The sequence below is a fragment of the Camellia sinensis genome, chromosome 1, assembly GCF_055761805.1.
Source record: "Camellia sinensis isolate YWXY chromosome 1, ASM5576180v1, whole genome shotgun sequence".
NCBI lineage: Eukaryota > Viridiplantae > Streptophyta > Magnoliopsida > Ericales > Theaceae > Camellia > Camellia sinensis.
Genome location: NC_138961.1, coordinates 145,646,614 through 145,659,092, shown reverse-complemented (window position 1 = coordinate 145,659,092; position 12,479 = coordinate 145,646,614). Strand labels below are relative to the sequence as shown.

Below are 12,479 nucleotides of genomic sequence, written 5' to 3'. Positions count from 1 at the left end.
TCAATTATTTCACTTATATATTATTGAGTCTAAAAAGTTAATCTAAAAATTGACTTATTTTTTAAATCTAATGATATGATAATCAATTAAAATATTTAATATAATTTTCTCTCATATCATTTTAATCATCAATCAATTCTTTCACTTATATATTATTGAGTCTAAAAAGTTAATTTAAAAAATTGACTTATATATCATTTTTTATTGTGCTTAAAACGACACAGTTTTATTTTCCTTTTTTATGTTCTTACTATGGTTTTTGGCATCATAAATTATACTTTGCCCTAAACATGCTTTCAATAAAAAAAGGTTTAGGGCAAAGTGTAATTTATGATGCCAAAAAATATAGTAAGAACATAAAAAAAAAAAAGAAGATAAAACTGTGTCGTTTTAAGCACAATAAAAAATGATATATAAGTCAATTTTTTAGATTAACTTTTTAGACTCAATAATATATAAGTGAAATAATTGATTGATGATTAAAAAAGATATGAGAGAAAATTATATTAAATATTTTAATTGATTATCATATCATTGGATTTAAAAAATAAGTCAATTTTTTAGATTAACTTTTTAGACTCAATAATGTATAAGTGAAATAATTGATTGATGATTAAAAAAGATATGAGAGAAAATTATATTAAATATTTTAATAGATTATCATATCCTTGGATTTAAAAAATAAATCTAATTTTTAAAATAGAATAACAATGCCCAATCTCATCATGTTCAAAAGTAGCAGTTATGGTAGAGCATACATCTGTCATTGCTTGAAACCCATTGCTTGCATGTTAGGATGATCAGTTTTGAGCAAGTTAGGCAAGGTAGATAGACGGCTAATTATTTTTATTTTTTTTGTTGAAAGCGTGTTTTCAAAACACGCTTTTACGTTTTATTACAAGCGCAATTTGTAACCGCGCGACCTTAATTAAAAGCGCGTTTTGTAAACACGTTTTCATTATTTTGTCTACCTGGACCACAAAAATGTTGAAAGAGTGTTTTGTAAACACGCTTCAGCTTAGTTTGAGAATTTCCGCAAAAGTAGGCTTAGTTTGAGAAATAAATTAATATAGGAGCTTAGTTTGGGAAAAGCCCCCAACCTTGAGCCTCTTTATTGGGGGAATGGGACCTAAGCTGCTGGGGTGTGCCCTTGACATATCCACATAATTACCTTAGTGTTTCACTTTTCAAGACTTCAACACAGATCAAGTAAGGTGCCTTCTCTCTGGAATTCAAAAGAACGGCTTCATCTTCCGGTATATTAACAACACGATACATTCCCTTTCCCATTGGAAAACACACTCCTGCATTTTATCAGAAAATATTTTATGAGCTTACCTTGTAAGATATAGTAATGAAACATTCTAACAAACATACAAAATTAAGCAACAGGGAACTAAAACATACTAAGCACTTTAGTACACTTACCAATATGAATGGAAAATGTATGTTGTACTGGTTAGAGAAAAATAACACATAATATTCAATTTTTACACTACAGAAATGCGAAATGCAAACTCTAAAAGAAGACATCCAGAAAATTAATACACACATACATAAAGTGTTTGCACCATTGACAACAAATATAAATAAATCATTGCTTTTTTCAGTGCAGACATGAATTATCAATGATGCTTTCACAATTTCTTTTTTTTCTTTTTCTTTTTTTTCTTCTCAAAAATTCAATGATGCTTTCACAAGCTCTTAAGATTCAAAAACCACAAGCTAAGCAACTAGTAAGTAAGTAGTACATGTAATTTTTTAACAGTTCTCTGCACTTGAAAAAACATTGGCCTAGATAGACATTAATGAGCACTTTCGAATACTGTTACAAAAAACTTTTTAAAGAAAAAAGTGAGAGGTAACAAAATAGGCAACTTTACATAACAGGCACACAAGCATGTGCTCACACATGCGCACGCACACAAAAACAAAGTCAAAAATAAAAACAGACGACCTACTCTTTTTCACTCTCAAACTGAAAAGAAAATGAAAATGAAATCACAAGAAAATAATTTACACAAGTTTTATGCCATTTTCCTTCACAAAATTTATATACACTTGAAGCATTCAAAAAATACATTTTTTTAGAACAAAAACAAATGGACTATGCCAACACTAGAGTTGCCACTTTCATTTTCCCTTCATGAATTTTGAATTGATCTGTGAAAGAGACAGCAATATCCAACTTTATCTTTGCTTTTTTTCTTATTTATTATGGCAGTGAACACAAAAAAAAAGTAAAACAAACTACTATAAGGAAACTCATAAGCATTCTGCCTCAAGTAAAACCCATGTACTCAGCAACTTAATACATACCACCACTATCCTGAGCAGTAGCCACATGCGCATTGATCTCTGCAAGTGACTAGAAACACAAAAATTCCATAATCAGTTCATGTGGCTGAAGATAATTGGGCAGATATTGGGTGGGTGAGAGGAGGGGGTAAGCAAAAGTAACAACCTCTCGAAGAGCACTTTTGCGATCTTCCATTGGAAATACGTCCACTAAGCCATATGATGTTTCACATAGTGATTGCACAAAGTCAAGTGACTCATGATACGTCCCTTTGCGAAACTGTGACACGGCATTATTTGGAAGTGGAGGCTTAGCATTAGATTTTTCATTCCTTTGCTTTGGTGAGCCGGGGCGTTTCTGCCAAACAGAACATGGTGAATAACAACAAACAAGAACACCATGCTAGTAGTATATACTTCTCAATCCAGTTTAAAGATAAAACACTACAAACATCTTCAACAAGTAAATTGTCAAAAAAAATATTTGCGAGAGCAAAAAAAAAAGAAAGGGAACCATCAGATAGTGCATAGAATAAATTACCAAGGATGTGAGCTCTCGCAAGTCAAATCACTAGATCAGTTTCATATATAATTAGAGAAAATCCAGTACACCACTAACATTTCCTCTGCAATTGTAGACACTGTTTTCATATATGTGCACAATCTTTGATTCATTAGATTTACTTGAACGTGGTTAATTGGGGAACTCTCAATCTCATAAACATCCATTTCTCAAGGTCTTCCTGAATATTTTATATTTACTAGATTTGTTGTGGGCAATAGAAAGAACATTCAGTTTTGGGATACGAACAGGTTGCATGAGTCGCAAATAGTTGTGAATCATGAGTGACTGGGTAAATCGATCGATTAACTAAAATCGATGTTTGGCTTCTTCTTGGTTTTTTATTGTTGGAAAAAGGTTCAGACCTTTTTAATATCTTTAGGACTACTATATCGCATAATCCCCCCAAACTTTTAAAAACAAATAAACAAATAAACAAATAAACAAACAAACAAACAAACAAAACAAAACAAAACAAAAACATTATGTCTACAATATTCTAGGCTTACATATTCAACTTTAACAATTGTTTGCATTTATAAAAGGAAAATTTTGAAGGCAAAAAGTGAGATTTTGAAAGAGTTTGGAGATTTGGGTGTCTGTTACTTTAGTTGTAAAAAGTTAAAGCATTACTGTTGAGTTATTGTTACTTGAAAATTGAAAGTTTGTCTTTGTTTACTTTCTTTATTAAGAATAAGAATGGTTGAAAAGAAATGGTATCTAAAAGGGAAAAGGTAAGGTGGTGAACTTGCATGGGAACCTGTGTTAACTTCTTACCTACTAGACCATATGATTATCATTCAAAACAACATTTTCATTGATATTTATTAGATATATTTAATATCTAACGGTGTAGATATATTTTTCTATGTAATTTAGAAAAAATGACCGAATCTTTACAATTCACAATTTGATTCATGATTCAATATAAGACCATTTCGATTCATGATTCGAATCCCAATTTGACAACTATGGTATAGAATAGTAGAGACAAATTTGGGTAGTTCCAGTTTCTTGTGTACAAATGCTCATGATTGAATATAGAGGCCTTGGTTCCACTAAGAAGGCTCAAGCACATTGGAGCTGCGTTATTTGTGCCTAGTTTTGGATAATTTGGTTGAAAAGAAAAGCTAGAATTTTTTACGATAACTTTGAAGTACCAGATATATGGGACATGATTTATTCTTTTGTCTTTGTTTTGAGCTTTAGTTTCATGTCCCTTTTATAATTAAATACCCTTTATAACATTATCTATAAAAATTGTGCATAGTTTCATCATTATATCACAAAAATCAGTTAATACCTACCACATCTCCTTTTGATATAACCAAACACCCACTTCCCTTTTTCTTCTTAACCCAACAACCAACAATCAAGTTGGAACAAATGATATCACATCTGAAACCCAAATGGTACCAGGTAAATCAAGTGGGAACCAAAGGCATCCTTTCATTCTCCCTGTGCTTTAGATACTAATTCAAAATCGTAACCCTCGCCATCTCAAACACGTATTCCAAAGCTGAAAATCAAGCCCATGAAGAATTCGAGGCCCATTCCACATGACAGTCCCACCTATGCATCAACCAAATCAGATTTCTCTTTGTTTCAATTTCTTTTCTTTTTTCTTTTTTTTTATCAGCAAGCAACAAAGAAAAAATATGCTGAGTCATTACAAATGAAGTGATAGTGTCATAGTAGTGGTCTAGGTATGTTACTGAAGATGGTGATAATGAAGGTGAAGGGTTTAATGGAATTGAAATCCAAATGGCCTTAGAGTTGGTGTCTAAGAGATTGATAGCATTCCATCTTATTAGTTTGTATTTAATTTTATTGTACAGAATCCCAAGTCCTTGGAGCTAGGACTTGTAAATATCAACCTGAACATATAAAAATAACATCACACCACCAAATAATTTTAAATCTCATCTTTTCACACTAAAGTCCAACTCTTGAACATGGACTACGAGTGCAAATCTAATTCTACTCGGAGGTATTTATCAATATAATATCCAAAAATAAGATGTTGTGAACTCAATATCACTCTCTAAATTGGCCAATACTAGATTTTTCTTTCTTTTGTTTAGAATAAACAAACAAAAATAAATATAAAAAAAAAAAAAAACACACACACACACACACACACACACACAACATTCTAAAAGAATTGAACAACTTGGGACTTGAGGAGTTTCATTGGTCATCAAATTGTGTGGGTGGTGACTTCTTTTCTTTTTTTTCTACCTTATTTTCTTTATGATGGGCAATAGCACCCTTTAGAAGTGTTAAAAAACGCATGCAATGATGCTTATTAGGCACAAACCTTGATTTTCCAAATGCTAGACAATCATAATTAAGTTATAAATCATGTTGTGACATAATTTGTGTCTTATTAAGTCAATATGCTGCTGCATCATACAGCTTGTTTTGAGGGATCCAAAAACCTAGAAAAGGTAACTTGAAGCTAGAGCGGTGCTTGCAATCATCAATCCATGGCATTTCTTCAACCTTTGAGGATTCCACTCTCTCCATGAGCGGCTAAGTTCTCTTCTTAGGATTGAGATGAAGCCCAAGTCAAGTATCATGTAATTTTATATTTTGATTTAATTTTTCTTTTGAATTGGATAATCGTTGTATGATTATTGAAGATCTTTTATTCAATTAAAGTTTTCATTCAATTTATATATTCGATTTCTATGATTGAGAATGCATGATCATACAATTGTTTTTACTTGTTTATATATACAAACCATGAGACGAGTCATGCTTAGAGGAGACGAATTGTGCTACAATTAGTTTAGTGTGGACGATTAGTGCCGACCAAGGATGATTCGTGCCTATGGTTTGAATATACTCATCCTCTTGACAATGATATCGAAGCCTGTAGCCATGGTACATTACTATTATCCAGAGCATTGATTTACTGTAATCAGATATATAAATTACGTGATATGCAATTAGTGGTGAATTCGAGATCCTAAGACTCTTCATATTCAGAACAAATCAATTTTACTTGCTTAAATTTAGCTTTTGCTCTTTTAATTCAATCCTCATGTTTTGATCAAATTAATTTAAAGAATTGCCATTCAAATCAACACAACTCAACCCATTAGTCCTTGTGGTACGATATCTGGACGATCCACTATCGATTTTTGGCACCACTGGTGCACAAAAAAGGAGATGACGGGTTCATTTTCTAAGTCCCCTCAAGGCCTTGAAACTAGAAAACTTTTATTAAAATGAAAAAAAGAAGAAGAAAAAGAAGAAGAAGGAGATATAAAAAGGAGGACAAGAAGCCCTCAAAAGCAGAAAACAAAAAACGCCTAAGAGTCGCACACTGACTTCCAATCCCTAGAAATCAAAAGCGGAATCCCCCTAAATGAGGGAGCCACTAATGCCCAAAAAGATGCCAAGAATCTAATTTTCTCCCACATCAAGAAGACATCAACACTTTTATCCTCAAAGATCCCCGCATTTCTTTCCAACCATAAGACCCAGAATAATGTGAAAACTGCACAAAGCCCCAACACATTCGCTTTTTTATTTGAGTCTAAAAATCGAAATTCAATAATAAAAAAAAACATGGCACTACTTGATTTGGGGGCCACCCAAGCAAGGCCACCCAATGAAAAAGATTGGTGCTACAATCCCCTTGCCACTGGGCAATGTAAAACAAGATGATTAAGAGACTCCCCCTATCCCTTACACATAATGCACCATTAGGCCTCCTCTTTTGAAGAACATCATTGGTCAAAATGCTTCCATGAACCAAATCATATAAAAAAACTTCACTTTGAGAGGCACAAAAGACTTCCAGATCTTTTTGTAAAGAGGAAAGAACGAAACATTTAGATTTTCAATGATTTTATCCAAAAAAGATTTGCAAGAAAAGACACCAGAAGTATGCAAGAGCCAAACTTGTTTATCACTCGAGGAAGAATCCAAAGACAAATGATCAATACGAGACAACAAGGAGGCTAAATCACCAACCTCCCTATCAATAAGATTTCTAGAGAATCTAAAATTCCATACAATTGGAGCCAAACTAGAACATGCCATCGACGCAATGGAAGAATCATGAGAATTTGCAACCCTATAAAGACCCAAGAAATCCTTGGCAACAGAAGAATTTTCAACCCAAACATCCTCCAAAACCGAATCTTTTCCCCATTTCCCACCCTTAGAGAAAGAAATCTAGAAAAAAAGAGAGAAAATATGAGATATTGACTTCTAAGGAGATTGACAATTACCCCTCAAAACGACATGAGCAAGCCCACCATTATCTTGAACCCCGCACTTGCTTTTAATAATAAAATGCGACAATACATCACTCTCTAAAGGAAATCTCATAGCCACTTTCCAAGAAGAGCAAGATTTTTTGCTACAGTGTTGCCTATTGCAAGCCCCCCTTCATCTTTAGACAGTGAAACGGTCTCCCATCTAACCAAGTGCATCTTCTTACCCTCATCATTTCCTTCCCATATGAAATCCCTCATTAAACCCTCTATTGATTTTGCAATCCTAACCGGAACCTTGAAAAGGGGCAAAAAATAGATGGGAATACCACTTAGAATGGAATGAATCAACGTGTACCTCCCCCCCCTTTCGAAAGCAAAGCCCTCTTCCAACCCTCCAATCTCTTACCTATCGTTTCCACCACCGACATCCACAAAGATTCACTTCTAAGATTACCCCCTAGTGGAAGCCCCAAATTTTTCATGGGGTGCTTCTCGATGGAACACCCTAGGATATCGCCAAACTTTGAACTCGACTCTGTTGCAAATTAACGCCCACAATACTACTCTTGCTCAAATTAACCTTAAGACCCGAAACCACCTCAAATACTCTTAATAGCGATAAAATGCACATCACCTTACTCTCCTCCCTTAATGAAAAAAACATGGTGTCATCCGCAAATTGAAGATGGGATACAGAAACTCTATTTCCCCCAACCACGAAACCATACACTAGATCAAAATTTTTCGCCCTATCAACCAACCTACCCATCACATCCGCCACCAGGATAAAAAGGGAAGAGAATAACAGATCACCCGACTTATCATTGACTATAACAAATAAATTGCATGTGCATAGACAACCATAAATCCATTATTTCCTTTTGTCCCCAAAACCCCCTTTTTTTTTTCGCAAAACAAAGTCCAAGAAATCCCATTCCACATGATCAGCCCTTACAAGCAACCTTAAAAATGACTCTCCCCTTCCCACCTCCCTAATGCCACTCACATCTTCAAGACAACCAAAAAAATTTAGAAGTCCTAGATTATCTTCTTCTCCTCCTCTCTTTAATTCATGTCCTTATAATAAACTATAACAAAACCTAAATAACTCCTTCCTAAACCTTTAAAAAGTCTAGAAAACACAATCCTTCCCTCCTAAACGTTCAAGCTAGTAACCATAGAACAACTTTCCCACATCCAATCAATACCCAACGAAACCAAAACCTCTCTCTCCATGAAACTGTAGCCTCAGTATCTACATTTAAGCTCAAGTTCTTTACAACTTTGGTTCCAAAAAATATGCTATTTTGCGAAGTCCAAAATATTATTTATATGGACATTGACTTTGAAAATAAGCCAATGGAACAAGAAGATGGAAAATAGTACAATTTATTGTGGTTATGGTACTTTTAGTCTAAAGGTTTGGACACGGAAGAGAAAAATATACCTTGTCCTTGTAAGGCGTAAACTTAGAGGTCAAAAAAATTGTGTCATTCAAAGCTAATCAAAACCCAAAACCCTTTCCCCCCATTTACACCTTTAGAAACAGTAAAACTCCATCTCTCTTTCTAAATAAAACTGAGTACCTCAATAACTCCTTTTGAAATATGCCTAAAATAGATTGGTAATATACTAAGAAGCACAGATACTCCCCAAAATGGGTATTGTGCCCATGTTCGACACGCATCAAAAACCGACATACCACGGACACGAGTGTCTACATGTCAAACACACCATGTGGCATGTCAATTTCTTTAATTATAATTTTTTTGCAAGACACTTCACAGACACACTTCTTGTGTTTGGACACGTACCGAGACACCTTTATGAGTTTTTTTATAATTTTAGAAATTTGATTTGGAGTTGAATTAAAATATATGAAAATAAAGAGGGGAGGAAATTAGAAAAAAAAAAACAAACAAACAAACAAACAAACAAATTACACTCTTGCATACATTGATTCCTCTTATATCTTTATACCTTAAATTTATATCTTTATACCTTAAATTTATATTCATATCCAAAGCAAATAAAAATTAAAAAAATTCCATAACCATGTCGTGTTCGTGTCTGTGTTCTTGTCCATGCTTCTTAGTTGATATAGCTTGTAAGGAAGTGTTTCGCCGCATTTATCGTACATCATTTTATTAATTTATTTTGGTTTAGGATGATCATGACTTTACCTTGTCCTAACCAAATAACAATTGCCTACATTTGGAAGATTCGTGTTTTGTTTTTTTTTTTTTTTTAATTTTTATTTTTGTTTTTTTTTTAAATAAATGAACAAATTTTATTAAAAAAAAACATCAAGATGATGCAACGAATACGGAAAAGCCCAAAAGAGAAAAACCAACTCCTACCCAATCACATCATCCAAAAAATCTCAAAAAGCAAACGTATCTAGATCAACCTTTCATTCAACCCAACTATACAAAACTGTAAGTATATGACCCTGAAGCCAAGACACAAAATGAGACAAAGATTTGTTTTTAAAGGATGATAAACAACCCAGGTCCACCTTTGGTAAATTTTAGAAATATAGATATTTCTTTTCTTTTTTTAACCTTCAAGCCAGTGAGAATAGGTCTATCAGAAAGAGGTTTTGGCTCTAATTGAAAGCTTTAGTCAATTTCTTTGGAATTTCACTACTGTTTGACTGACAGATTCTAAAAACACTGACAGTTTCTTTGAGATTTCAATACTATTTGATAGAAGGTAATTCTAATTGTGGTGGGAAGAGTGAAAACACCTACTTTGGTGATCCATGCCAACTTATTGCGAAAGATATCAAATTAATTTACTCTTCCTTTTTTGCAGTTATTACATGGACTTTTGAACAAACCATGCAGAAGCAAACAGTTTGGTCAGTAACCCTTTGGTTGTTGGAATGTTTAAGGTCCACTTAGTTTACTTTTTCCTTATTAGCTCTCTTTATCATTGAGGAGGTATCATCCTTGTCCCTCAGGTATTTCATTTCTTTCCATTTCTTTCCTATCTAGTAATATTACAATCATTACCAGAAAAACAATGAGGGAGCTTTCACGAATAAATGAGTATAACTTGGGAATCTGAAAACAATCTAAAGAATTTCAGACACCGGCAACACATACTTAGAACCATTGGCTATTAGATATATGTATGCATCATAATTCAAAGCCAAAGAGTTCAACAGAACCAAACACACATCCTTTCTCATTGAAAGAAGAATGGCAGTAACTAAATTGAGGAAAATTATTACGACTGCTGCAAACTAATGGTAAGGGTGTCATGTTCAGTATGAAATGAAAAAGGGAAAAAGAAAAACGCAACAAATAAATTGTGAACTGACCTCTTTCGGCTTATCCAATCCAAGCAGCTCGGAATCTTCTACAGTACGATCACGATCTCTGAACAGCTTGCGGAAAAACTTTTCTGTCCCTGGACTGCTTTCAAGAAAATTGCCACTGTTGCTGTTTTCATTGGCTGCTGTGGTCTTTGCATCTTCTGGATGCACACGAAACAGTCTACGAAACAAAGAAACATCTGAAGATTCTTCTTCATCGCCATTGGCTTGCCCCTTGCCTTCGTCATCAGTCCTATCATTCCCATCTTTCTTGTCCTCAAATTTTTCCTTAAAAAATTTCCGAAAGAATCCATCTTTTTCATCATTTTCTGCAGACTTTGACCCTTTTTCTTCATCATCATTTCTGTCAACCCCCCTTTTCTCCTCGAATTTCTCCTTAAAAAACTTACGGAGAAAACCCCCCTTTTCGTCCTCTTCAGCCGATTTTGAGATTACTTTTTCCTCATGATCACTTTTACTATCACGAAACAACCGCTTGAAAAATCCTTCCGAGCTCGATGTGATCTCCTCATCCTCATCCCTACTATCCCTCAAAAGCCTCCTGAAGAAGCCATCTTTCTCCGAGTCCTCTTCATGTTTATCCATTGATTTTCTACCATCCTCATCCCTACTATCTCTTAGAAGCCTTCGGAAAAAGCCATCCTTCTCTGATTCCTCATCATCTTTATCCACTGATTTCCTGAAAAACAATGAATCCCGAACTTTTGGACCCAAACTTAATTTCTTGAAAATCTTGTTCTCATCCGGAGAAGCCTTCTCCCCATCATCCTGTAAGGAGTTCCCGGATGAAGGCGATAATGATAAAGACCGTTGAGGGGGTGGCGATGATGTTAATGACAATAGCCTCTGTTTCGATGATAGTAACCTATTAAGAACTTGATTCTTGCTCGTGGGAGTAGCGGGTGGATTATGGGGCCTAATCAATGGCGGCCACTCACCCATCAAAGTTGCTGCAATTTGACACTTCTCCTGAATCCTACCAATCCCCTCATTATCATCTGAGTCCTCAAGCTCCGCCATCAAAAACCAGTGCACTTTGAGGGCTATCTTGAGTGACTTTGAGCACACATCGATGACAAACTTATCGAGTGACGGGCTGGGCTTGTGAACCAACATGTAACATATTTGAAACAAGTAGCTTTCGATGCCAGATAAGGGTAAAGTGTACATTCGATTGCAGAGGTAGTCTCGAACACCGGAGTGCTCATGCTTGTAGAGATAACTAACAGCAATCCACTCACAGAAGAAAGCCGAATCGAAAAAGCGAATGAGCCACCCATTATCTCCTCCGGCACTCTCAACAGTCGGATTGGATCGCGTGATCTCCCGAGGCTCTGATTCATAGCGAGTCAATCCCAACAGCCGCACCATTATCAATCAATCTTCCATCATAAACCCTAACCCTAATTTTCTCTATTCAGCCTACCAAAACTTCTTCAATCCAACACACTTAACCCTACTAGTTCAATAAAATATAAACTACCCTTAACAACAACAACTACTCAAAACAAAAACCCTATTAAATTAGACTTCAAATCACATGTGCTATATATAGCAATGTTTTCTCAAGGCTGATTTCCTCTTCCTCTTGCTATTCCTGGTGAAAATGATCTGAGAATTCAAAAAAAGTTTGAATTTGGAATTGGAAATGAGAGATCGGACTGGATTGGATTGGATTGGTCTTACAAAGATTGGGCTCTGGCGATTGAATGCGAGAGAGCAACAGAGTAGCGACCGCTATCCCACGTCGTCCTGAGTCGTTGCTGTCGTCGTCCTGTGTCTTCTTCTTCTTCTTCTTCTTGTTGGAGAAGCTTATACATGTACAATATACAATAATAATAATAATTTTCAAATTAAAAAAAAAATTATATTTTTGAAATTTTTTTAGAAATGCTAACATGTGCTGAGATTGGTGTCGGCCGGGTTTCTTTCCGGTGGCACACAGACATACGTGATTGACGATAAAGCATAAGGTATGTAATATAATATTACAAAAATCAAGACAGGTGACAGGTCAATTTTTACTTTTGTTTTTGGTGTT

The 12,479-nt window shown here is 34.7% G+C and overlaps 1 protein-coding gene across 2 annotated transcripts in view; it reads right to left on the bottom strand.

The window, feature by feature from the left end:
• The window catches only part of LOC114290046 (phosphatidylinositol 4-kinase beta 2), a 41,197-nt gene extending 28,806 nt beyond the window's left edge, over positions 1-12,391 (bottom strand). Inside the window, exons 1-5 of one of the 2 annotated variants that reach the window (XM_082886191.1) lie at positions 12,125-12,391; positions 10,424-12,035; positions 2,465-2,656; positions 2,320-2,368; positions 1,172-1,304 (exon numbers count right to left, since the gene is read on the bottom strand). In XM_082886191.1, the coding sequence (XP_082742317.1) occupies positions 1,172-1,304; positions 2,320-2,368; positions 2,465-2,656; positions 10,424-11,809 (1,760 nt within the window). In that variant the 5' untranslated portion in view covers positions 11,810-12,035; positions 12,125-12,391. The remainder of the gene's footprint in view (positions 1-1,171; positions 1,305-2,319; positions 2,369-2,464; positions 2,657-10,423; positions 12,036-12,124) is intronic. The other variant, XM_082886187.1, reaches the window with a different exon arrangement.
• Between the last annotated feature and the right edge of the window lie 88 nt (positions 12,392-12,479).